The following is a 27,764-nucleotide window of genomic DNA, read 5'->3' as shown; positions in this document are numbered from 1 at the left end:
TCAGGGTCCTGGGATCGAGCCCCGCATCGGGCTCTCTGCTCAGCAGGGAGCCTGCTTCCTCCTCTCTCTCTCTCTGCCTGCCTCTCTGCCTACTTGTGATCTTTGTCTGTCAAATAAATAAATAAAATCTTTAAAAAAAAAAAAAAAAAAAAAAAGACATTGCTAAAAAGATGCTTTTTTAGGATAATGTGTGGAAAGGAAGCAACTGCTCCCCTGTGTGCCTCCATCAGGTTATCCCACACAGCTAAGGAGTGTAACCGCGATCTCTTCTTTCTCAGGGTGTTTGCTACTCCCATACTTCTCCAGTACCACTGTGGCCACAAGTCACTCTTGTTGAGGGAGGCTATATCTACTTGCCTCCCTTGGGTATGCTGGCTAGAAAATTTAAAGACTACTTTTCTAGAACAAAGTAAGCTTACTCTCTTTTCTTGGTGCCAACCCCTACCTCCCATATTTCTCTGGTTTTTGTCACCTTTCTCTCCTGGCTGCTCCAGGCTGCACAATTCCAGGACTCCCGTGACCCTCCAACTGATGAGAAACTATTCTCGTAAGAAGTTACATGCTTCTTACGAGAATAATTTAGCCCTGGAAAGGCAGGGGATTTTGTCTATTTCTTTTGCCACTCTGTCCTCAGAGTCGATAACTCTTTGTTGAATGACTGTCTGGTTCTCAAGATACAGAAAACCACATTTTCATCTCTTACATTCTGTACTCAAAATCCAGAGCATAAAAAAGGTGAACAATAAACAAGAAAACCCATTGTCCACAGAACTGTCTTATTTATCATTCTTATTAGATATTAGGAAAACAACATCAAAGTCAGATTTTGAACAGCAACAAAGTAAGTAAGCAGCAAAGCCAGGCCAGCCCCTCAAGCTTGAGCATTCCTTGTCTCACATGCTGTCACGCCAGCTCCACTCATCATGTGACCTTGATCCATTTGTAGAAAGGTCATGCTCATGGAGCATTGGAGGATCTTCCTCACGGCGGTCAGATCAACCGCCCTCTTCTGCAGCTCTGTCTGTGGACAGTCATGAGATCACAGCATACACCTCCGGAGCTTGGAGAAACTTCTGGTGCCTTGATAACTAGGAGAATGTTCTAGTCTCTCTTTGCTCTAAACACTCCTCAAACTCCACTTCTGTATCTACTATTTTCGTTCTATCACTTCCTTAAAACCTATAAGGTCAATGTTCTCCAAAATCAAGTCCCAACTTCTCTTCTTGGCTTTCAAGAATTCATTGTCTGCCCCACCTTACCGCTCCAGTCCAATTTCTCATTACTTTTCAATCCATACTCCCTCCCACCACCTATGGTCAGGCCATGTTGTTTGTTATCTTCCAATGGGCTTTGCTTAATCTTTTTCAATATACTTGTTCTTTGTTAATATCCCAAATAGACTCATTCTTTTCTAATTACTAAATAGACATTATTTTTTAGAGAAGTTTTATGTTCACAGCATAATTGACAGAAAGTAAAGAGATTTCCTATACACCCCCTGTCCCTACTACATAGGCACAGTCTCCTCCACTATCTACAGCCCCTGCCAAAGTGGTGCATTTCTTACAGTCAATGAACCTACAGTGGTGCATCATTAGCACCCAAAGTCCACAGCTTACCTTAGGGTTCAGTCGTGTTGTACATGCTATGAGTTCGGACAGATGTTCGATGACATGTATCCACCATTATAATATCATAGAAAATAGTTTCACTGCCCTAAAAATACTCCGTGCTTTGCATGCTTTTTTTTTTTTTTTATCATTCTATTTTCTACCACATTGATCATGGACAGTGCAATTTCTTCACAAAGCCTTTCCCAAAGACTATCATCCACACTGACCTCTCCTTTCTCAAGTCTCCAGCTGCACCCATAGACGGGGCCACTCTGGACTATGTCTTTATTGTATCTTTCCATATTCGCTCTGTCTCTGTAACTAGATTGTAGGTTGTTACTTCAATTCTCCCATTAGCCTGGCCTATGGTGGGAGTGTCATAAGCAAAGCCACCATATTTCATAGACTCAGGGGCCCTATTCACATTATATTCTATGTGAATGGGATCCCTAGGATTATGCAATGCCAGAGCCCTGTTCACAAGTCCTTGGTGACTGGATAAAACCCAATCTAGATCCTGAACAAGAAACAATGATCCTTATCATGATTTAGTTCCCTTCTTTAGGTTATGGAGTAGCTACTATGCACTAACCACTGATACTGAAATGGAAAAAAACAAACAAGCAGTGATCCTGCACTCAGAGGAATGATAGTCTTACGACAGAGTAAGTAAAGAGATCCCAATGTGAACACTGCTAAGAAATGAATGTATGTAAAGAACATAGCCCTCGATAATGTAGTTTGAAGACTGCAGGAATTTGCCAGCTAGGGGAGTACAGGGACGGCACTCAGCATGAAGGGACAGTATTGGAAAAATCAAAGTACAAGGCATATTTAGAGACTTGCAAGTGGTACAGTGCATTTCTTGATGATAAACTCAGAAGCCCAGTGGTGAGATGGCTGCCTGTGGTCCCCAGGTAAACCCAAAGAGATTATTGGCACAGCATGACTGCACGCTCACTCTCAGTCACTGCTTCTGGAAACAGGAGTAAAAGAACAAAGCCCTATCCTGCTTAGCAATCTCTTGATCTTCTAAGGACTGGATGGGATAAGCCCAAAAGCCCCAGTGTATTTTTTCACTTACACTAGCCTGTGTTGCTTTGTGCACAATGGGGTCTACCTTTCAAACCATGGAGCTGGATCCTCCAGAGCCCTCACTGGACAGCCTCAGGAATGGGCAGCAGATCTCTACAGGCTTCCTTTGAAAGCCTTTCTTCTTTCTTCTTTCTCCTCCTCCTCCTTGTCCTCAGCCTTGTCCTTGTCCTAGTCCTCCTCCTCCTCCTTCTTCCTTCTCCTTTCTCTGCCTCTTCTTTCTCCTTTTCTGATATTTTGCATGTTAGAAGTTTGGTTGATCAATTAAAAGCCAGCGTGGGCAGAAATAGAGCCGCTTCCACCCTCTGTCTGGCTTCTCTCCCCAACCCTGTTCCCAGGTGGTTGCCGTTAGCCGCCATGTTGGAGCGTGGACACGACTGGACTTCCACAATGCACGGCCCAGTCCCGGAGTGTGAAAAGGGGGTTGAGGTATGGCTGGATGAAAGGGCTGAGGCCCAGTGTTGTGATTCTGGGCACCTCTGATTTCCCCTTTCTCTGTTTCTGCTCTGCATCCTCAGCAGCAATTTCTGAAGGCTTCTCGAGGTTGTCTTTGTTTCACCTGGGAAAGTCCCTGCAGGGAGAGCTAAGATCTCCCCAAGGAATGGGCTGGAGCCCTGACCTCTGTCACCTGAATTGTTTGGACCAAGAAGCCCCCAGAGGGGTTAGAAGGATGATCAATCGGCAACTTAAGGAGTGAAGACCTCTCTCTCCCTCTCCTCCCTCGGCTTATTGTGCTCTGAAGGGCAGTGGGGTCAGCGGCAGCAAACTGAAGGGCCAGACGAGCTGTGCCTTGAAAGGGGCTCGTTTTGTGTTTCAGTAATGAGCACTCTCTTTCTCCCCTTGGATGCACTCAGATTTCACGAGTTACAGGGAACCTGTCAACTGCTGTTTTCATTGTGTGGGGTTCACAGGGAACTTGGGTATAGGGCAAGCTTGTTTCAAAGGAAGCAGGGAAAGAAAGTCCTGAATAGATGCATATGCAGATCACAGCTCCAGTTGCTAGGGGACACCCCTGCCCGCCCAGAGGGCAAGACGCTGATCGCTGAACGTCCTGTGTTGACGTGGCTGCCTCCTTGGAGATGGAAATGCCACTAGAGAAAGGCACAGCCAGTGGCAGACACTGCAGTGGGCTCTCAGGTTGCCACAGAGCCTGGCAGGACAGCAGCCTGAATCCCAGCAGCCTCTGCGACCCATGGGCTGTTCATTTGGGAGCCCCTCCCCCAGGAGCTGAGGCAACAGGCGAGGGAAGTCTGGAAAAGGAAAGAGGGCAGGTAGACAAGGGCTCTCTTTTAAAGGCCCCCAGACCTCTGCACAGAAGGCCACCAGAGGCCACCGTCAGGAACTGGAGCCTGATGTTAAAGACAGGTTTTCACCTTCTTTGTTTGTCATGGCCTCTGAGAACACTTGGCAATAACAGTCCTTTCCTGATGGGTTCATTTTGTAGCTGACAGACATTGTTTTTTTCCCCCGTTTACCTAAAGTGGCCCAGAGTAACAGGACAAGCTGTGCCAGAGAGCAGGAAGAGTGAGCTTGCCTTGGTGGCCCCTGAGTCCCCATACCCAGGTCCCTCTGCCTTGTGGCTCCTTGTTTTGCATCCACTCTCCCACCCTGTGGAAACAGGGAGTAGCCGGAGAGCTGTCCTGCCTGGAGCAGAGCCCAGGGCAGGACCCGTGAGGAAGCTTGAGATTAGGAGAGGGCCTATAATCAAGACTCTCTTCATGGGGCTCTGTGACTGTATGTAAGAAGATCCGGGATCAGGGGCACCTGGGCAGCACGGTCAATTCAGTGTCCGAGTCTTGGTTTCAGCTCAGGTCATGATTCCAGGGTCATGAGATCAAGCCCTAAGCTGGGCTCTGCACTCAGCATGGGGTCAGCTTGAGATTCTCCCTCCCTCTCCCTGCCCCTTTTGAAAAAACTTTTAAAAATTAAGAAAATTAAGAAAAGAGGAGGAATCTTGAACACGGGCAGAGGCAAGAGGTAGGGAGAGTCAAGGAATGGTAAGCATAAGACAGGCGACATCATGCCCTAAAGCTAGAGAACCAGGCTGAGGGCCCCAGGTGCTGCAGAACCGGGTTGGACTGAGTGGGACAGAGAGTTTGGGTGGTCACCGGGCTAACCTCCCTATTGCTGCTGGAACACATTGCCACAGACGTAGTGGCTTAAATAACACAAATTCGTTACCTTACTGTGCCAGAGGTCAGGAGTCTGACATGGTGTCACCGGACTGAGATTGGGGCACTGGCAGGGTGGCATTCCTCTCTGGAGGCCTCAGGGGAGAATCCACTTCCCTTGCCTTTTCCTCCTTTTAGAGGCCGCCCACATTCCTTGGCTCATGGCCCCTTCCTCCATCCGCAAAGCCAGCAGTCCTGGGTTGAGTCCTTCGCACCTGTCATCGCCCTGATTTCCTCTTCTGCTTCCCTCTATTTTTAAGGACCCTTGTGATTACATTGGACCCTCATAGACAATCCAGGACAATATGACTATTTTAAAGCCAGCCAATTAGCAACATCAATTCATCTTTGCCTCATAAGGTAACATACACAGGGTTTCCAGGAATTAGGACATGGGCATCCTGAAGGGGCCATTGTTCTGCCTACCGGGTTTGGTTAGTAGGTTCATTTTTGGTCAGTTAATAATCGTTTTTTTGGTTGGTTATTGGCTTACTGGTTTTGAAAGACACCCCAGCTCAGGTCCTCACTCAAGAGCCAGATAATCAAGACTGTTAGAAGAAGAGCAAAATAAGAGTGAACCGTCTCTAATGGGAAGACGGAGCTGCTGGAGGCCAACACAGGAAGTGAACACTGATTTTATCTCAGTGCCTAGCAGAATAAACCTATAAAGCCCAATCCCAAGAACTAGAAAATATGACGTTCTGGAGTAGTTTGTTGGCCCACATAGCCTCTAAGACCCCGGTTCATAGCTAGTTCAAAGTCTGTACAGAAACGTGGCCTCGAGACCTTGGTTTTTGTCCCATGTCCTGTGTCTAAGCTTTTGGCTGAGAAGCAGGGATGTTTGTAATCCATTTTTAAATGTCTGGTCAAACTTTCAAGATATTATCTCTAACCCAAATACACTAGTGGGGTCTGTGAAACGTCTGGTAGTCCCCTGGAGTCTCTCAACCCTACAGTGGGTTTAATTTACTCTCCCACACATCAGACCCAACCTGCCCCATGGAACCTGCCCAACTACCTCTCTGCTTCTCATCTTGTGAGCTAGATGGGGTCAGCAGCTGCCTTGCTTTCTATCTTGTTAGAAGCTACAGCTTGCTCTTCCTGAAGTCCATCAGGACTCTTGAAATAAGATGTAGGCATTGGTCCCTGGCTCCTGAGCTGTCCCTGCAACTGGGCAGTCCTTCAGTTGGACCTCTTGGAGAGTCCCTTCTTTACACTCTGTCTGGGACCCAGCTCCTTGTTTCCTGGTTTCTTGACCTGGTGCTCCTGATTCCAGTTAGCCACCCAGATAACTCCTGCAATACCCCTCCCCGCAACTGCCCACCTGCAGACTATCACCTGGGTTCCATGACTGACTTTCCTGTTGGTGACTTCAATCTCAGTACCTCTTTGCCCCTGTAGAACTTGCCTTCCTATGTCCAAACTGCCCGTGTTCCACCAACAGCATCAGCAGCAGTGTAATAATGTCTAATGTTTGAGCTCTTACTACATGCCAGGCACTGTGTATGCATTAATTCATTTCACCCTTACAACAACCATAGGAAGGACCCTATGAAGAATGAGTACTACTAGTCCATTCTACAGGTGAAGAGACAGAAGCACAGAGATTAAGTAGCTCATTCACGATACTATAGGTCATATGTGGAGTCAGGATTCAAATCTAGCTGTGGGGTACCAGCAGCTGGGGTAATCCAAGGACATCAGCTCATGTCCCCCTCTGCTCAGAATCCTCCAGGGGCTCCCATCTTATTTAGTAAAAGCCAGAGGCTCACGGTGGCCTAGAGGCCCACATGACTGAGCCCTGTCCCTTCTCAGCCCCTACCTCCTCTGTCTCTCCATCTTTCTCTCCTCCTCTCCAGCCACGCTGGACTCCTTGATGTTCCTCAGGAAAGTCAGGTTCCTGCCTGACTTAGTGCCTGTGTACTTGCTAGTCCTTCTCTCTGATTGCACCCCCCCAACTCTGAATCTTGGCTTGTTCCCTTCTCAAGGAGGTCTTTACTGACATTCTACATAAAGAAACAAAACACCCTGACTTGGCTGGAACTTCTACCTAAAGATTCCCTATCCCCCTTACCCGACTGATTTTTCTCCATAAAATTATCACCAAATAATCCATGAGATATGTCTCTGTTGTTTATTACCTGTCATTCCCCCTGGGACCAAAGCCACAGCATGTACTTGTTGAATGGATATATGAATCCCCCAAACTTCCCTCAGAAACCTGATTTTTTAAAAAGATTTTATTCACTTATTTGACAAAGAGAGAGGGAGATGAAAGAGCACACAAGCAGGAGGAGCAGCAGAGGGAGAGTGAGAAGCAGGCTCTCTGCTGGTCAGGGAGCTCAATGCGGGGCTCTATCCCAGGACCCTGGGATCGTGACCTGAGCCGAAAGCAGACACAACCGACTGAGCCACGCAGGGGCCCCAGAAACCTGATGTTCTAAGGAGCCTCCAGACACTGTCCAGATCCCAGGTCTCAACCTATGCCTGTTCCGGGGCCACCAGGTGGAAGACCTTGCATTCAGCTGGCAGATGAAGACAGCTTCGCCCTGGTGCCCAGTTCCTTCCACGTATCCTGGCAAACAAGAACATGCAGCACATATTTCTGGGATCTATCTATCTATCATCTATCTAGCTATCTCTCTATTTATTTATTTATGCTCACTTACCTGTTGAAGGGAATCCAAAGCTTTTCTCTCCACCCTCCCCCTGACTCTAGCAAGCCAGGGATGACCAGCAACTACCTCTTCACTAACAACACTGCTGGCCACCTGGGTTGAATGCTTGGCCCTCAAAACCATGTCCGACATACTGGACATTATTTAAAGTAATAGAACTGAGAAACCATTGTTGATTTCTCCTAAAAGATGGCTCCTATCCTCCCATCCAGTACTTCAGCAGCATGTGGAGATATGCTCTGAGGGCTTCCAGAGTAAGACAGGAGCACCTGGACCCCCATGTCGAAACAACCAGACCTGCCTAATGGTCAGTGGACCTTAGACTGGTGAAACAGAAATGTGTTACTGAAACAGCTGTGGTTTGAGATCCCCCACAGCACCAGGTTCTGGACATGGTTCTCCTGTTACTGTTCTCCAACAGACAGTAATTTATTTATTTATTTATTTTTCATGGCTAAAGGCAAGGCTGCACCTATGGTGACCTCGTTAGTCAATTCCAGAGGTCCTCAAAGAGGGGTGAAAGTCTGACATTTTAGCCAGGGTTTTCATCTCAAGCTGCCAAGTATGGGGGGGCTGGGAAAATAGGCCAAGGGGTTAAAGGGACCATAGGGTGAGGGAAGTCTAATTCAAACCCACTCTGAGGTTAGATAACAGGATTATGTGTCTTTGATTTTCTCATTGCCTTAATAAGCTGTTAACTAGAGGCACCTGGGTGGCTCAGTCAGTTAAGTGTCTAACTCTTGATTTCAGCTCAGGTCTCAATCTCAGGATCATGAGTTCAAATCCCACGTTGGGCTCCACACTGGGCATAGAGCCTATTTAAAAAAAAAAAAAAAAAAAGTCTTTAACTAAAAAGACCTTAGCTTCCAAGAAGCTTCTCAAGAATGACTATTTCCTTAATAGGAGACCATGAGAATGGGCTTAGATAACAAGTGATAAATTGTCAAAATTACTGAATCAGCAACTCTATGAGGGTGTGTTCATTTGTCCCCAGCTGGAAAATTAAGGAATTGAGACTCTGAGAAGTCACTTGACTTGCCCAAGTTCATATAGCTTCTAAATAGTGAGGCCAGAATCCAAACTTAGGTCTGTCTGACTCCAAAACTTATACAATGAGCCCCCTCTGATGTCTCTCTGCAGGTCCCTGGACTGCATTTTTCCCCAGACTGAAAAGCTACATAGGTTTGGCGTCCAGCAGATTTGGAATGAAATGAACTCAGTGGGTGCTTCTTTGGGTTTGGGACCCCACTTAGTAAGTTGAAATTGAACACCGAATCTTGCCTACTCGATTCCAGAACACATTATGTCCCTTTTCCTATGACCTCCCCCACTGCACACACACACATACCCTTATTGAGCTGGGATTATCCCAAAGAGGAAGGCTACACAACTGCCAGAGCCCTCTGCCCTGTTCATTCTAGAAACAAGCAGCCACCCTACAACTGGGTTGTTTGCCCACCAGGCAGCAAATTTCATCTCTTGTGGGTCTCCAGGCTTCGGAGAATGAGATATCAGGAACTTTGCAGGGACGCTGAGGATGCATGAAGCTTAAAGCCCTTGTTCTTTTGGCATCATTTCTATGGTGTCTGGCAATGAGGAATGAGTCTTACTTTCTAGATAGAGACACTAAAGTAGCGAGCATGACTAGTGCTGAGAGATGCAGGGGACATTCTTGGAGAAGGGATTGTGCCTCAGTACTTTAGAGCTTCTGGGTAGGAGGCCTCATTGCCTCTTAACAATTAGATCAGTATTACTCCCCTCAACTCTGTTGTTGGATTGACTGTGTTGGAGGTGAGATCAGGACTTGCTTTGGGGCATGGGCATGATGGAAGGCCGGCAAGGGTCAGAGGTGGACCGGGGCTGGGTGAGCCAACTCTTGACTCAGAATCCACGCTCCTTGCTAAGCTGACCACTGCCTTGGTTCAACAGATCTCAGCGTGTGTCAAGAGAAAGCATTTAATTTTCTTTCTTCTTTTTAAAGATTTTATTTATTTATTTGACAGACAGAGATCACAAGTAGGCAGAGAGAGAGGAGGAAGCAGGCTCCCTGCTGAGCAGAGAGCCCGATGTGGGGCTCAATCCCAGGACCCTGAGATCATGACCCGAGCCGAAGGTAGAGGCTTAACCCACTGAGCCACCGAGGTGCCCCCTTAATTTTCTTTTATTTAGAAAAAGTTCGGATAAAGGAGGAGTAAATAGGACCATTCTGTTTGTGGTTTGCTGAGATTTAGTGGAAAGCAAGCTTAAGAGAACAACACCTATATCAGAACACAAGAGACCAATGCCCTCTCCAAAAACTTGTATAAACAGAAGGAGCTTAAAAGCTGACAGGGAGTTCTGGAGAGGGAAGCCGATTTTCCAGTTTGCTTCCAAATCTTCTCAGGCCTTGACCTTTTGCTTAAAACCCAGAGAACCGACCTGATCTCCATGATGGCCGTAACTCAAGAGGAGGCACCACAGGGCAGGGAGAGAGGGGGACAATGCCAGGTTTGTATGGTCTGAGCTCATGGGAACAGAAGGAACTAGCTGCCCCTCCACAGGATCACTAGAGCAAAGCTACTGGGCCTTTCTTGTCCTATGGCCTTGTGCATGTATTTATTTTTTTTTCTTTTTCAAGGTTTTATTTAAATTCCAGTTAGTTAACATACAGTGTAATGTTAGCTTCAGGTGTAGAATTCAATAACTCATCACTCATACCCAACACCCAGGGCTCATCATAGCAAGTGCCCTCCTTAATCCCCATCACCCATGATTTTAATCATTTTAAAAAGAAGGCCCAGCCTCAAAAAGGGATAACCAAGAACAAATCTTCACTCTTTTTTATCTAGAGGCTTCCTCAGCGAAATGTAGAAGTATTATTCTAATGACTGTACTCATCGTTCCTCTGGGTTTTACTGAAAATGAAAAAACAATCTAATCCTGGGCTGGTCATTGCCATGGGGTTCTGCATCCCAGACCATAAGCCAGGATTCCTACCTTTTACCCTTCACACCTTCCTCACGCCTCACCCAGATCCCACTCTGCAGGCTCTGCCTTCCCAGACCTGGTCTTAGCCTTCCAGCCACCAGCCATTCGACCTGTGGTGATTCTTTCCCTGCTCTAAGCCTCCGTTTCTTCTCAAAATGAAAGGGTGAGGCTGGTCCCAGGGTGCATTTCCAGTCCTACCCCTAAAAAGAATGTGTTGGACAGTACTTCCCTAGTGTCTTACAGCTGAGGTCAGCCTATTTGCTAATACAGTGACCAGCGCAGTCCATCTGCCCCACCTTCCCGGGGCTGGGCTTTGAACTCTGCTGCTTGCCTTCCTCCCTTTCTTGTCACACTTGGGGATAAGAAAGTGTTCTTACTGAAAGTCACGTTCTTCCAAGGTGTGTTTCTCTCAATAAGGGAGCTGCTCCCCACTTCATGAAAATAAATGTCCTACCTTGAAGGTAAAACTTCAGTATAGGTCTTTCTAAAAACTGGATTCATGTCTTAGAGGGTCGGTGTGCTGTCTCTGCTTTTTGTGAAATGTATCCTCCCATCTCTGTCTGAGTAGGCCTGAATATAGACACAGTGTCCTAAAATCATGAGTGAGCGTTAAAATACTAACAGCTACTGTTTATGGATCACTGGACATTGATCAAGCTCCAAACTGATAGCATGCTCAGCTCCTTATTTTTTTTCAAGACTTTATTTATTTGTTTGTGATAGAGAGAGAGCACAAGGAGGGGAGTAGCAGGCAGAGGGAGAAGCAAACTCCCCACTGAGCAAGGATCCCAATGTGGGACTTGATCCTAGGACCCTGGGATTGTGACCTGAGCTGAAGGCAGATGCTTAACCGACTGAGCCACCCATGTGGCCCACTCAACTCCTTACTGATAGCTGGTTTAGTAGCTTGCCCAAGTTGAGCCCACATCAGCCTCTCTGCAGAGCCCACTCCCTGAGGCACTGCTCTGAAAGGTTCTTGTCTGCCTTCACCCCCTCATCTACCTAGACCCTTTCCTGTAGCACCCACCTGCCCAAGTATAGCCAGCCTCTTGGAACCCATTTTATGGGACATTGTCTGGCCCACAGCTCTGGTTCACAGAGCCCCAGCACACCACCGTCTCCAACCAAGATCTCTCATCTATGTAGCCCGGCTTCCATGCTCTCATAGCAGCTCCCACTGTGCACACCTCCAGTCTCCTGGCCTGCTTTGCTAGATAGAAACTTGGTTGTAGGGGCACCGAGTTGGGCCCGTCTCCCTGAATACCTCTTCTGGGTCCAACAGAACAGGCCTGCACCTCACCTTATAACCATCACTCACTCCTAAGCCTATTCTTGAGTTGGAAAACCTGAACCCAGAAAAGAACCAGCCGTTGCCGTGGGTGACCCGAGTGGCCACAGAACGCTGAGCATGGCTCTTCAGCATTGCTGGTGAATCGCAGAGAAGGAGCTCAGGGCTCCACCCTCAGACCCCTCCCCCTTTCTGTCTTCATTTGCTCCTCATGATTTCATGCTCTCACAGCTTGATATGACATCTACCTGCTGACAGCTTGCAAACTGAATCTCTGGCCTGCACCTCTCCCCTAAATTCCAGAACAGCAGAGCCAAATGCCCACTTGACACCACCACTGGGATAGCTACTGGGCATGTTCAGACAAACGGATCCAGAATCAAACTCCTGATTCACTTCCCCCAACAAGCCCCTCTCTCAACCTCCCCATATCTGTAAAGGGTAATTCCATCCTTCCACTGCTCAGGCCAAAAGTCTCGAAGTCATCCTTGCCTTCTCTGGGGATTTCACACCCCACACCTAACCCATTAACAAATCCTGCTGGCAGTTTCTTCTAAATAAATCCAGAAGCCAACAACCTCTTACCACCTCGACTGCTGCTTCGTTGGTCAAAGTTACCATCATCTCTTCCCTGGATTATTGTAACTCAGAGAGAATGTTGGGTGTGCCTGCTGCTTTGTAGGACTTCAAGCTGGCTCATTTCCATCAGGCAAACTCCTGAAAAACACACTGACCTTCCTGATTCTGTGATGTGTGTTTGGCATCAAACATGTTGCTGCCCACAGGGCAGAATGTGGCTATAGCTGTTAGATCCCATTGTTAATTGTGGTTAAAGCAACTTAAGCAAAAAATGAATAAAGTAATTTCCCTCCGCAGATAGTGTGACATGGCAGCCTTCACAGAGATTTTCGTAATCTACCGGCTCACCTCATGCAAGACGTGCTACACAGTTTGTTAGAAATAAACAAACAGAGCTTCATATCCAAGTCCCAGGTCCTGAACGTCTTTTGATAATCTCTTTCCTCAAAAAAATATATTACTTCATAGAGAAAAGACCTTGAAGTGTCTCCTTCCAAGACCAAGTTGGAAAGAGTAAGTCACAGGATTGCGAAAACCAAAATTCACAAAGGTGTTCAGGAAAGTGGTCTGGATTTACACACCGTGTCACAACCCATGTGCGTTCAAGCACATGGCAGATTCAGGGGTGAAGAGAGACAGGAGGAGAGGAGCGTGCACTTGAAGGATATCTAATGGGTTTGTGTTCGGTCTTCCCTAGCTTTTGGGTGTAGTGAGATATTCAGCGATCTGGGTCGTAGGCTTGGTTTCCCTCTGGTGTGAGAACACCACCAATATCCCTTTGCATGCGTAGCCTTCCTCAACCTTGAGAATTCAAGTCTAAGAACAAGTCACTTCAGAGCCTCCCATATGAGGAACGAGCCCCGGCCTTCTGTTTCAAGACCTTTGTCCAGCTGCTTCCAAACCGCCAAGCTCCCCCCTTTGCCCCTCTGTGGTTACCACCCACGGAGATGTAGGCAGAGGGGTCTGGGGGAGGGACCTCTTAACTTGGCACTTGAGCTTCTCAGACAAAGAACCAAGGCAGCTCAGAGATTTCTTTTATTCCTGGAGTACAAGGACTTAAGCAGGTCCACTAGATCAAAGGCATAGCACTGCCCGGCCTTCTCTTTGACAGAGTCCTGGGAGCCAGGCTGTAGCTTTGTGTTTGAGGGTAGCGAACACATTGCCGGATTTTGCAAATAAAAATAGAGAACATCGTTTAACTTTGAATTTCAGATAAACAGTGATATGTGTGTGTGTGTGTGTATATAGACATACACTAAATACATGTATATATTTAGTGTAAATATGGTCCATAAAATATTTGGGACATACTTATGCTCAGAAATTATTCCTTGTTTGTCTGAAATCCCAGTTGCACTGGGTTTTCTGTATCTTATCTGGCAATCTATTTGCATGATATCTAAACACACCAGTAACTCCCAAATCAGCCTAGATAGAACTGGGCTTGCTGTGTGGCACACAACTTCTGACCCCCAACTTCTGTTCCCCACAAACATCCTTTCTGATCGGGCTGGCCAACCAGGAGAGAAAATGCAAGGGAGCAAATACTCATGGTTGCTAAATGTGGCCCATGCCCCCACAGTCAAGGGCCCAGGGATCCACAAAGCGCCTTTTCAAAACCATCTCCCCAGGAAGAGGAGGTGGAAGAGAACTGGTAGTGGGTGGTGGCAGGGACTAGAGACTAGGAAGAGGGAAAGTGTTCAACAGGGCAAGCGTGGAGCCTTGAGGGGAAGCTTTTGAAAGAAAGGTGCCATCTCAGGAGGCACTGATTTCCTGTAGAGCAGTCATTTGAGCTACCCCTTCAGAGGCCTCTGCTGGCTACCTCTATCCCAGGACACAGTGGGGTCCGGTCTCCAGGATCCTCTCATTTCATTTCCCTTTTCAAGTTATCTCCTCTTCTTCCTTAGTCTCAGTCTTCTGGAAGATGGTGGACATGGACACTTTATGGGCAGTTTTGGACATGGCAGAAGCCACGTCAGGGAGCCCCTGCCACTTGGCACCACATCCTCACATCCTGCTCCTAGACCAGCTATGATCTGGGTAGAGTGTACTGACCTACACTACATTTGTCTCAGAGGCTTCCAACCCCATCTCTGCCTTGTTCTATCTGTGTGACCTTGGAGTACTTAGCACTCTGTCCCTCAGTTTGCACATCTGCAGATGAGAATTCTTGTCAGGATGCAATGAGTTGATATGTGGGAAGCACTTAGAACCGTGATCAGTGTAGAGAAGACACTGTTACCAATGTGGGTGGTTTTCTGCCCCTGCAGCTCCACTGAACAACTCCCTCAATCACCCCAGTGACTTTGTTCTTAGTTCTCATCCTCTTGAGCCCTCTGCTGTCCCTGACACACACCTTCCACCATCTTCTGTCATGGCGTCTGTGAGGCCGTGCCTTCCCTCACAGTTTCCACGATGCTACGCTCTTCCACCTTTCTTCCCTCCCTCTTTGACATCTCTGCTTCCATCTCATCGTCATTTGGCTCTCTCTGTACCTTCCAACCAGGCCCATTTCCTCAAGGTTCTTTCTAGGCATGACTCTGTTCTCATCTCCGTATCATTTCCCTTGGAGATCTCAGGTCACAGATGGGAATGCCAAGATCCAAAAGGATCTAGCCTTGGGTATGCTCAGACTGTTCCTACAAGGGAAACAAGCAACGGTGTCTCCATGGTCATCTCTGGAAAAGGGCAACTGGGTTCAGAAGATTCTACCCTTCTGTAAGATGTGTGATCTTTGCCATGAGCATGAATTACTTCTAGAAGAGTAGTTGCAATGACAGTGTGGTTTTGAAGGAGAAGGGATGGGTCACTTCTGATCAGGCCCTTCTTTGTCAAGCAGTCTGCCTCTAGGATGGGGTGGGGAAGGTTTTCAGAGTATAAGAGTTGGGGCAAAGGCATGGAATTGAGACCTAGAAGTGACTGAAAGGCTTTGGCACCTATAAAGAAACTTTAGGCTTCACTGGTGGAGGCAGAGGAAGTGGGTGGAGAGCAGGTATTTTGGCAAGCCAAGGAGATCTTGCGGGTTCCCTCAGAATCACACAGGAGCCCACCCTGCTTTCCTATGAGCAGGCCCTGCCTGCCCACACCGGACCCCTAGCTTCATGGGCTGATCAAAGCCAAAGAAACACATTTGGGGGCGTATAGGGCCCTCTGCAGGCCTGGACTCTGGGCCGCCATGTTGCTGGAACCAGTTGCAGGGTGGGGTGATTTGCCAAGGTCTTGGGTCCACTGGGTTTGCCCATCATGTGTGCCTGAGGCACCTGCAGGCTTATCAGAAGGGCATGAGCTCTTCAGAGACCAGGTGACCATTAGTGTCATATAAATCAGAGGACAGGCTGTAAAATGGGTTAGGTTAGGAAATGTAGACTCCCCTGACTTTGGAGGTCCAGGTAAGAATACAGTGGACATACATACTTCTGTATGTCTAAGTATATGAAATTTGCAAATTAAGCTAATAAACTATTAAATAGAATACGTTGCCTTCTCATAAGCTGACAAGTATACCTTCATGGCATTCTGAAGGTGAAATTTGAATTTAGTTGGTGGATTCCTTGGAGTTTCATACTGGAGCATAGTGGCCTAAGGAGAACCATCCCTGGGCTGGCTTCATTCCCTGACTCCATCTGGCACTAGGCAGCACCTTGAGCATACACACGTGATGCCCAGCCCATGTATCCCAGCTCCACATCCACACCCACCCCAAAGCCACCCCTTGGTCATCCCGCTGAGGTCCACAGGTGTGCACACCAGTGGCAGTCCGCTCTGGCTGGCAGAACAGACTTAGATTTGAGTCCCACCCTGGCATTAGGATTAAGCTTGGGGAACGGGGACGATCGCTGTACCTGAAGCAAGGTCCAGCAGCAGAACATGGGTGACTCTTGGGAAAATGGCCCTCTAACCCGTGAACGTGTGTGAACACCTGGCCCGTGGCTGCTGGGCCATAGCTAGAGGAGGGCCAGAGCCACCCCCTGATGTGTGGGCCACTCTCATCACTAGGCTGAGGCCGGGGTCTAGTGGGAGTGAGAGATGCCAGTGAATACTAGAAGGAGGAGCCCCATAGGTTTCCTAGAAGAGTCCTCAGGATGCCCAGCATCTCCCTGTCCCAGGCTGGGCCTCTGCCCAACACCTCATGCCTCGGGGTCATTCAGGTATCATGGTCTCACACTCCTGACACAGTAGGGAGTTTGTTTCCCTCCTCTCACACTCGCTGACTTTAATCCCCACCTGCCTGTGCCACTTGGCTGGCCTCCTTGGCAGAAAGGTGACAAAAAAAAACTCTCTCTGAGGAGTCAGAACCCTCAGCCAGATCCTGAAGCCTCCTTGAGGTCACAGGAGCCAATGGCCTAGGGCTCTGACCTCTACTTACCAACCTGGTTTCCTCTCACCTCTCCCTGCTGCGTGTCGGTGGGAGTCACTCAAGGCAGGTCCACTGATCTCCAGAGAACCAGGAGAGCCTCTGTCTCTCCTACACTCACAGTCCTCCCCCATGGCGTGGGCCAGTCCTCTTATTGACCGTTACCTTCCCGTGTTTCCCAACACCTACCTTGACTCCACCTACCGCACCTCCTCCCTCGAGCTCCTCCCCCTGCTGCCAGCATCTGCTCAACTTGCTCCTTATTTCTGTCCCAGTCCCTTTCATCCTACAAGAGACACTTGAGGCACCCCCCCGCATGAAAGGTTCCCAGTACCTTCCTTTAATCCTTCCCCCAGCTTTCTCACCTGTATTTTTTACCACCTGGACCCCACGCTTGGTCACATGAATTATGTTCACGGTAGTCTTTGATAACATATGACATTATTTTTTTTCTTTTCAAAGTTTTTTTTTTTAAGATTTTATTTATTTATTTGACAGACAGAGATCACCAGCAGGCAGAGAGACAGGCAGAGAGAGGGGGGGAAGCAGGCTCCCGGCTGAGCAGAGAACCCGATGCGGGGCTCGATCCCAGGACCTTGGGATCATGACCTGAGCCGAAGGCAGAGGCTTTAACCCACTGAGCCACCCAGGCGCCCCAACATACGACATTATTATTCTTTGCTTGTTATATAAAGATCACAGGACTGGAAGAGGTCTTAAAGACCACCCAGTCCAAGCCTCATTTTTTTTTTAAAGGTAAAACCAAGAGAGAGAAAGGTTTTATAACATAGCCAGGCTGAACCTGGAAGAATTACATCCAGCCCTCTTGACCCAATCTGGCACTTCCCCACGAACCCCCGCTGCCTCTCCACACGGAAGTCTCTGTCACTCAAAGGATGGGGTAGTCATGAAAGACGATCACGCGATACACTCATGGAATGGGAAACGGTGCCTCCCTGTTGACTGGCAGGACAGAGTCAGAGCTGCAGCCCTCTTCTGTATACCTTCTGTTTTTCAAGTTCTTTGCTCTCCACTTTAATAACCACCAGAAAGGAGCGATTATCAGAGATCACCCGGATTTTCTCAGGCCAGCCCAAATTCCCTCCTGTCTCCCTTTTTCTCCAGAGAGAACAAGCCTAATTCCTGCTCTGCCGTGGCCGGGGGGCCGGCTCCTCCTGCTACCAATCCCCATAATCCCTTGCATTTTCATTTTGGAAGCCCTGATTCTCATCTTAACAAGTGTCGCTTCTGACGTTCCCAGGGCCTGACGAGAAGCCGGTGGGCCACAGCAGGAAGGGGCTGAGTAAGCAGCCAAGCAGTAACAAAGTGGAGGGTCTAGGCTGGAGCATGCAAAAACAGACTAGGGACAGAAGAGCAGGTAGTGGCCCAGGGAAACTAGGGGCTAGGGACAAGGGGACCTGCCCAAAATAAGGCCCCTAAACTCCAAGTAAATTCCCCAACTCAAAAACCAGCCAGAATAGGGCAGAGCAAACATTTTTTCTTTTCCCCCTCCTGCTCTGGTTACCCTGCTCCCTGCAAGGAAGAAAACTAGAATAATGAGGCACGTTGAAGACTGTCACCCGAGCAGCTCCGGAAGGACGTGGGCAGACGCCTGGCTGGGCGGCTGACTTTCTCTGTTTCTGGTTGAGATTTTATAAATATTCGGGGAGTTTGATCTGAGGCTGATGGTGGGGAGGCCAGGGGAGCGGCAGAGGGGGTAGATAACTCAGCCCATGGGGGTTCTGGGACCTCGCCCAGGCCTGCTTTTCATTAGCGTCACCAAGGCAACCGCTCATCCGCGGCAGACCCCATCCCGCTATGTTAGGCTTTTCCTTTAATGGTGAATCTGTTGCAATCAGTTCCCCTCCAAACCTCCACACCTCCACTCCATCACCTCCTAGCCTGGGGAATGGCAGATCATTAAGGAGGAGAAAAGCTGCGATCCAGACTCTCTAAAGCTGGTGAGGAGGGACAGAGCCACTGTAGTCCCATTCCAAAGGCTGCCATTGGCCCAGGACTGTTGGAGTTTTGATGCTAAGAAACCCCTGGTAACCAGACCGTAGCAGCATCCGCTTCCAGCCCTTCCTCTGTTTCCCTGGCTGACCCGACCTTTCCCCTCCACACACACCTTTATTCTTGACCAAGGCAAACATTTGCAGAGTTTCCAAGGAACGACCTCACCAGCCGTCATGCTGATACGTTCCAGATGCCCACCGGTGCACAAGCCCGTGTGGGTCTTTGGTCCGCCCCCCAACCCCACCCCTGCATGTACAGTGGATCCTGAAAGGGCGGTGTCAGGGGAGGAGGCAGCTGGCCAGAGGAGACGGAGATACCCATGTCTGTGAGGCATGATTGGGCCACCAGGAAGGGGCTATGGGCCCAGAGCCGGTAACCATCCCCCCACCCCACACCCCTGCAATGCAGACACTCCCCCTTCTCGGCAGACTCCATGGAACTCCAGAGATCTGTTTAAAAATCAGCTCCCCTGGCTCCGATCTCCACAGGGCCACCACCAGGGAATCCCGGCCTCTGCTGCGAGCAGAGCCAGCCGGGTACCTGCGCTAGGAGGCCCTCTGTGGGGTCTGCTGAGAGACAGGAAAGGAGGAGTGCTGTCAGGGGGCTGGCTGCAGGGGCCGGGTTCCTGGGTTATCTTTCTAGCCTGTATTTGTGCTCCTGGGCAGATCTGAGCCAGAGCGTCTCCTGGCCCCTCCTTTCTGTGGAATGCAGGTCACTCCAGCCTTCCTGAGAGATCTGTGCTCAGAGCCCTGGAGCCAGGCCCTAGGGCTGCAACTGAGAAGCCACAGAAGACCCCTCCCCCAGCTGCCAATGGAGCAGAACGGGGACCCCAAGGCGTCTGGGCTCAGGAAAAAAGCAGCTTCTGCCTTCTTGCTCTTTTGTGCCTTTTCCCACCAAGATTGGCCCTGGAGAAGCAAACCCGAGTTCCTCTGCTGGTTTGAACAGGAAATTCCTGTCAGCTCGTGGGAGAGGCCAACTGGGGGAGATTTCATCACATAGATTCCCCCCCAAGATACAGAATCATATCAAAGTCTTATCCCAGCCCCTGGTGGGGGTGGAGGGGCAGCCCCGACATCCGCTTCTGGGCCTGCCAGCCTCTTCTACCTAAAGCTGGGTGGGGTTTTTCTACTCTGCTTGGTGTTGAGGAGGGTGGTGAGGGTGAGAAACACCGAGCAGTAACCAGGGCATCGCCGTCACTGACTGGGCTGCACGGGTGGTTTTTCCGTCTGCTCTGGTGGCAGAGCTACCGGGGAGCCAGAGAAGCGCCAGTCCCCATGGCACAGATAGCGTGGGTGGAGAAAGCCTGTGGGGTGTGGGTCCTCGCTTCTTCTCAAAGTCTGGTCCCGGGACCCGAGCAGGGCCATTGCCTTGCAGATGCAGGTCTAAGACGGCTCCTTAATCAGGAAATAATGTTTTAACCAGACAGCTGGGTGTTTGGAGGCACGTTAGAGTTTTCTGGAGCACAAGAGAGAACATATGGGTGCTTCCATCTCTGACTATATGGATTTTAATCCCAGCTCTGTCACTCGGTAACAGTGTGACGATAGGCACAGAAACATCCTCTCTGAGCTCTGGCTTTCTCACCTGGAAAGCGGAGGTGATATTACCTATCCTAAAGGGTTGACACGAGGCACGGGCCTGGCACCAGGAGGCTCCGACCGAGTAAAGGTTAGCGGCAAGGAGTTGGTGGGTCAGGGAATGGTATTATCATTGGCTTCTTCGGCTGGCCAAGTCTTGCTGTCTCACTTCTATATTTTCTGAAAAGATTCATAGCCCCCTGACCATGAACCCCCAGGCCAACAGTTGTAGCCTTTCCTCTCCAGTTCCCCCCGTCCCCCATGTGAGGCGAGGGTGGTGAGGTGCCCTTGCGGTAGGATGGAGGTAGGAGAAGGAGATGACTGAACCGACAGGCAGGGCCAGGTCGCCAGGAGGGACTTCTAGGAAGAGGAGACGCACACAGCATCTGACTTTGGGAATGGAGCCTTCTAAATGGCACTTTGACCGTTTCCCACAAGCTAGTAATATAGACTCTGGATTTCGTTTCTTTTACCGTCTCTGCATTTCCTTGAGAGACGATAGTGTTCCATCCCTGGGGGGTGGCGGGGAGCATTGACCGACTTCCCTTTGTTCTGTGATGGCCTGTTCTTCCAGCCATAGCTCCCTCTTCTTGCCCGGGCTGAGGCGACAGAGCACAGTGACACACAAGCCGCAGGGGCCCGCTGGGGCCGTGAGCGCATGGCCTCTGGGCTCATTTTCCCAGCTGCTTTCCCACCAGTGGCCCTTGGCTGACGCTGCTTTTCGAATTCATTCTGGGAGACAGAGGGACAGCTCCCGGGTGTGCCTTGAAGTGTGCCGGCTGGTTCCCGGGATAGCCGGGCGACTCGTCTAACCTGGCTAAGGCTCGGTTTCCTCCTAGAAAGGCAATTCAGAAGATGCCATGCAAGTCTCTACCCGTTGTGGGGACCCGGGGACCATAGGGAGCTGGAAGATTAAATGAGGGGATGCCTAGAAGGAGCACGGCCCGGAGAGTGCAGTGTGGTCACTCTGCGTTAGCTGAGGTCCGTGTAGCTATTAGAAGACAGGAGCTTTTGGCTGAGGTGGAAAATCGCAAACAAGAAAGTGGTGTCCCCATTTGCAAATAGCATTCACAGCCTCCCCACCCCTGCAGGTCAGCAACGGACCCTCTCCTCCCCCTCCTTCATTTTTTTCTTTCTTTAGCTGCAGGGGTTGACACATGTGGCTCCCCAGGCTGTCCCAGTGAATTTAAAGCTTGAAATAAATACATGCTCCAAACTGCTCCTGACCTGGGGACGCCTCTCCCTCCCCTCCCTCTCCTTTCCTCTCCTGCTGGAAGCCCGGCCCAGGCCGAGCCCCGGAGAAGGTATCTGCTCTGCACGTATGCGGGTCCCAGGGGCCCAGCACGGGGCGGACGAGGATCACCCTGAGCCAGCACACACTCTGCTCTTCCTGGGTTTGTTAGAAGCCTGACCAGGCCCGAGTCTTATGACTTCAACAGATGTTTCTGCTTAAGCAGCCCTGGCATCTTTATGGCCTGTTTTTTCCATTCTTGCTTCTCTTCCTCTGTCCCAACAGCCCTGAACGCAATTTGGACTTCATTTTCTTTCTAATGGTTACAGGGAAAAAAAGGACTTTTATTTATTTTTTTCTTTTTCATTTTTTCCCCCTTTTTCCTTAGCTCTTCAAATCACACACACACACACACACACACACACACACACTCCAGACGCATTCCGATCTGGGTTCGTGGTGTGTATCTGTTAATGGCACTGACATTTCACTTAAGACTTAGCCCCGTTTCGAAGCCTCTGTCCCTGCCTCCACCCTCACCTCTACATTCATCCCCTGCCTGTCCCCACACAGGTCACCCCGGGACAGCCGATCGGTGTGTCCTCCCAGATGCTGATTCCGAAAGCTCCCACTGGCCTCGGTCTCTGGCCCGTTACCTGAGGAGCCTCGCTGTGTGTCAGGCTCTGTGTGTCAGGGAAGGTTTGGGCTGAGGGATGGGAGTTAGAGGTGAGGCTCCTATGGCTCTGTATCTCTCCAAACTCCCCCAGCTGGCCTGTCCACAGAGGCTCAGGTGGGGCCAAGTTGACAGTTGTTACAAGATGAAACCAGTCTTTGGTGGGGAGGTCACGAGTTTGAAACCAGTCTGGGCACTCGTCACATCAACACCTACAATCCCACCCAGCTTGCCTGCATCTCAGCGTATTCACGCTCGCCTGCCCTGCAGGGTTTGGGGTCACCTGTCTCAGAGTCTGGTTCCCATAGCAAAGAAAGCCTGGAGACCTCAAGTCGTCATCTGAGGGCCTGTCCATGTCAAAGGCACCTGGGACTCAGGCTGGTCTCTTCAATAAATAGTGTTGGGAAACAAATAGCATTGGGATAGCTATATGCAAAAGAATGAAACAGGACCACATTTTTACCCCATACACAAAATGTATTCAAAATACACTTCAAAATTCATTAAAGACCTAAATGTGAGACCTGAAATTTAAAAAAAAAAACAAAAAGCACAAAAAAACCTCCTAGAAGAAAGCACAGGCAGTAATGTCTCTGATTTCAACTGTAGCAACTTCTTTGTAGATACAAAGTCTCCTGAGGCAAGGGGAAGAAAAGCAAAATACCTATTAGGACTACATCAAAATAAAAAGCTTCTGCACAGTGAAAGAAATAATCAACAAAATTAAATGCAAATCAAAACTACAATGTGGCATCACGTCACACCTGTCAGAATGACTAAAATAAAAAAGACAAGAAACAACAAGTGTTGGTGAAAATGTGGAGAAAAAGGAACCCTCATGCACTGGTGGTGGGTATGCAAACTGGGGCAACCTCTATGGAAAACAGTATGGAGGCGTCTCAAAAAATTAAAAACAGAACTATCATATGATCCTGTAATTCCACTATTGGATATTTACCCAAAGAACATGAAAACATTAATTTGAAAAGACACACGTCCCCTTCTGTTTACTGCAACATTATTTATAATAGCCAAACTGTGGAAGCAGCCCAAGTGTCCACCAACAGATGAATGGATAATGAAGACGTGGTCTACATACACACCGGAATATTACTCTGCCATAAACAAGAATGAGATCTTGCTGTTTGCAGCCAGTTGGGTGGAGCTAGAGGGTATAATGCTAAGTGAAATAAGTCAGTCAAAAACAAATACCATAGGATTTCACCATATGTGGAACTTAAGAAACAAAACATGTGAAAAAAGAGAGAGAGAGAGAGAGAGAGAGATGAAAACAGACTCATAACTACAGAGAACAAAATGGTGGTTACCAGAGAGGAGATAGATGGGGGAATGGGTGAGATGGGTGAAGGGAATTAAGAATACACTTATCCTGACGAGCACTGAGTGATGTATAGAATTGTGGAATCCTTATATTTAAAAAAAAAAAAAAAAAAAAAGTAGGAATCTGTCATGAGGAGAAGACTGAGTGACCCAAAAATGCTTTGAACATATGTATCTCAGTTGTAAAATACTCACAATAGTATAATTAAGCATTTTTGGCTATCACGTAGTGGTATCTTTCTCTGTGCCAGGCACTTAGTAAATATTATCTCACTTAAGTCTCAAAAAACCCTGGGAGGTACAAGTATTGTTATGCAATTTTTAAATGGGCTAACAAGCATGGAAACGTTTAGGTCAAATGCTGAAGATCGTAACTCTAAGAAGTGGCAGAGATAGGATTCGAATCCTGGCTTCTGACCCAGAGCCCAAAGCTTTCACCAGAATGAACTTCCACCTGTATATACAAAAAAAAATAGCACTGCCTAGTCTTACAGAGTACTTGCCAGATGCCAGACACTGTTCAAGAGCTTTATATAGATTCACTTAATTCATTCTCACAAAACTCTATTTATGATGCTCTAATTGAACAGATGAGGAAACTGAGGCACTGACCATTTGACACTGATTTCCCTTGGCAAATGTAAATGGAACACCTCTTGTGGGTTAGGCACTGTGCTAAGAGCTCTGTGTGGGACCCACAGTTAAGAAAGACATCAATCTTGTTGTCTGCGATCTGTCAGCAAGGTCCATGGCAATGACCATCAGCATGGGCTTAGGGTGGGATTTCAGAACTTGAAATGAGGGACAGTAAGAATAGCGTATCCTAAAATATCCTAGAGGGATGAGCATACCAGGAAGTCGCCCAAAAACAGGAGGAAGAGAGAATCCTATTGTCAGACCAGGGCCCAAGGTCAGATCTGGGACATCAGCAGGACAGGTAGTGCTAATTTATTTCCATCTGCAATATGGCCTTAAGAACAAGACTCCAAAGCCAAGCTGCCAGGTTCAAATCCTCACTCTGCCACTCAAGATGTGTGTGACCTCGGGAAAAGTAATGAACCTTTCTGGGCTCAGTATCATCACCTGGAAAATGGGGATAATGGTGCCCATCCCACAGAATTGTTTTGACATGCCCTTAGAGTTGGGCCTCCCCATGGCGAGCTCTCTGGGTTGGCTTTTAAGCTCTCATCAGCCTGTGATCACATGAGGTCCTTGAGGCTGAGGTGGGCAGAGGCTGCAGGTAGGGGCCAAGTTGTCCCATTGGTAGGGAGAAGAAAACTGTAGAAGGAACCAGTGAGGATCTGTCCCTGTAGGCTTCCAGGAGAGGGAGAGATGCGATCTGATGGGACAGAGAGGGAATTCACATCCTCTGTATAAAAGGTTGGCGAGTGAGCATGGGGCTGTTTCTTCTTAATGAACAGAGGCCAAGATTCAGGTTGGAGGTAGGGAATTCTCTGGGCTGGCATTTATGTGGCACCATGATGTTCAGTCCTGGGCATGAAGAGAGGCTCCTGCTGCCTTTGCCCACCCAGCTCCTTGGTCACCCAGGGCAGGAATATTGATCTATTCCCAGCATCCCCTGCATAAACTTCCCCCACATCCATCTCCAGCCTGGAGGAAAGACCAGGGTAGCTGAGGGAGGTGGTGGAAGGTGGCCATGTTCTGTTGTAGTAAATCTTTCCTAGAAGCTCGGCCTACTTTCCTAGAAGAGGAGAGGACTGAGCTCATCAGCCAGGTCTGGAGTAGCGCAGAAAGGAATGGCTCACTTGGGTGCTGTGTGTGGCCATGGGACTGTCAGACTGGGCAAGGGTGTCTGGTGACATATCAGAGCAGCTGAGAAGGGAGGAAAGACAAACATGTTCGCCTGACGGGAACCTTGTGATCGCCCATCTCCCCACCCTCACTCTCTTTTGAGAGCTCACTCCAGGGCTTTTTATAGACATTGAAGATCACAATTTCCTCTCCCAGAAACCCCATTAAACTGTGAGTGAGTGAGTGGGTGAGTGGATGTGAGCACTTGTGCCGCCATTCAACCCCTGCCAATTTTTAATTTCTCACACTTTGCATATTTCAGCCATCATGTGTGTTCCTATGCCATCCCCCTTGAATTCCTTCTCTCCCTCTACCAGCCTCTTCTGGAAACCTCAGTCCTCAGAGATGACAAGAGGGTCTAGACTTTGCCTTAAAGTGAGAATGTTTACCTTAGCGATCCTGTCCTCCAATGACTGTTGAAGATGTGTATGGGGCCACTGGGATGAGAAGGGGTGATGGCATGGGGGTGACTCTGCTGATCTTCCCCACCCAGACTAAGCTCCCAGGCATGAAGCCCCTGCCCCTTCAGCTGGCAGCCTGTTTCCTCTGGGCCTTCCTGCGAGTCTAAAGTGCCAGCCATATGGAAACAGGAGGCACGTAAGGCACACCCCCAGGGGGCTACTTGAGTTTCTCAAACCAGGAACCAGTGGCCTAGATTCTGCCCCAAATACTCAGCTGGGAGTTTGCTCAGTGGCCAAGACTTCTTAACCCTTTGGCTTGCTGGGAGCCTTGAGCCTTTCTGCTATTCCCCTCTCAACCTTCTACTCCAACCAAGCAGAACAGTGACACCGGAAGTACTAAACACAGAGTACGAATCAGAATGGTGTGTGATTCTCCCCAGAATGCATGTTTCCAGGTGCCTCTCCTGCTTTACCTTCTTCATTACAAGCTTCTGCTGCTATTACAATAAGCTCACCTTCCCTATCAAAAGGCGACCAGAGTCAAAGGGAAACCAAACAAGGGAACGTGTTTTGTCTGAAATAGTGCATTTATGAATAAATGAGTTAAACACAACTGTCATTTTACATTGGTGGGTGTTCCTATGCAATTAAGAGAACCTGCAAGGCTTAATCTGTTTGAGTAGGTCAAATTTGTCCTTGTGTTCTGAGAAAATGTTATGAAATCACCTGTGATGTAGTTTCTCTGGCCTATAGAGTGACCAATGGCTATTGAGGAAGGACTACGTGACTTGTGATCAGAACAATGGAACAGCCTGAGTTAATGTCCCAGCATGTACATTATTTCACTTAAAATAGCAAAAAATAGACACAACCTAAATGTCACCCATAGGGTATTAGTTACACAAACATCTGTATAATGGAATAGTGGGCCATTATTAAAATTATGTGCTAGAAGAAGACTTAATCTCATGGGAAAACATTCACAACATATCATCAAAAGGAAAAAGCAAATTATAAGCAGTTTGGACAGAACATAGCAGTCTTGTAAGAAAAAAGTTTTGTCGGGCGCCTGGGTGGCTCAGTGGGTTAAGCCGCTGCCTTCGGCTCAGGTCATGATCTCAGGGTCCTGGGATCGAGTCCCGCATCGGGCTCTCTGCTCAGCAGGGAGCCTGCTTCCCTCTCTCTCTCTCTGCCTGCCTCTCTGTCTACTTGTGATCTCTCTCTGTCAAATAAATAAATAAAATTTAAAAAAAAAAAAAAAAAAAAAAAAAAAAAGAAAAAAGTTTTGTCTATATTTTTTAACCGGAAAAATATGTATAAAGATGTTAACTGTGCTTTATCTCTTAAGTAATAAGATTTGGCTTGACTTTTTCTAATTTTGGTCTCTATTTTTTGTTTTTTGCAGGGAGGGAAGGGCCAAGAGAGAATCTCAAGCAGGCTCCACGCCCATCAAGGAGCTTGACTCGGAGCCTGATCTCATCACCCTGAGATCATGACCTAAACTGAAATCAAGAGTCGGAGGCCCAGCCAACTGAGCTACCCAGGCGACCTGGTCTCTAGTTTTTCAAACTTTCTTCCATAAACATATATTATTTCAAATACTGGGGAAAAAATTACTAAAAAAAAAAATGGGACACCTGGGTGACTCAGTCTTTAAGCATCTGCCTTCACCTCAGGTCATCCTGAGGTCCCATCCCAGGGTCCTGGGATCGAGCCCCACTTTGGGAGTCTGCTCAGCGGGAGTCTGCTTCTCCTTCTCCCACTCCCCCTGCTTGTGTTCTCTCTCGTGCTGTGTCTCTCTGTTAAGTAAATAAATAAAATCTTTTTTTTTTAATTGTCTTAAAGGCCAGAAAATGGATTTCCTGTTTCTTATCCCATGTCTATTCTCCATTTTATTTTGGAAATTCAAATTTCTCAGCCCTTCCCACAACAAATACTTAAGAAGCAAGAGGCACAGAGCAACTGATGTCC

General features: G+C 48.4%; 1 protein-coding gene across 1 annotated transcript in view; it reads left to right on the top strand.

The window, feature by feature from the left end:
• RAD51B (RAD51 paralog B) overlaps nucleotides 1-27,415 on the top strand; it is a 675,478-nt gene extending 648,063 nt beyond the window's left edge. The window contains exon 11 of the mRNA XM_032875118.1: nucleotides 27,199-27,415. Within this exon, the coding sequence (XP_032731009.1) occupies nucleotides 27,199-27,281 (83 nt within the window). The 3' untranslated portion in view covers nucleotides 27,282-27,415. The remainder of the gene's footprint in view (nucleotides 1-27,198) is intronic.
• Nucleotides 27,416-27,764: the final 349 nt, after the last annotated feature.

The sequence above is a fragment of the Lontra canadensis genome, unplaced genomic scaffold (genome assembly GCF_010015895.1).
Source record: "Lontra canadensis isolate GAN:19392208 unplaced genomic scaffold, GSC_riverotter_1.0 scaffold55, whole genome shotgun sequence".
NCBI lineage: Eukaryota > Metazoa > Chordata > Mammalia > Carnivora > Mustelidae > Lontra > Lontra canadensis.
Note: the sequence above shows the minus strand (reverse complement) of the source record. Positions and strands in the feature narration are given on the sequence as shown.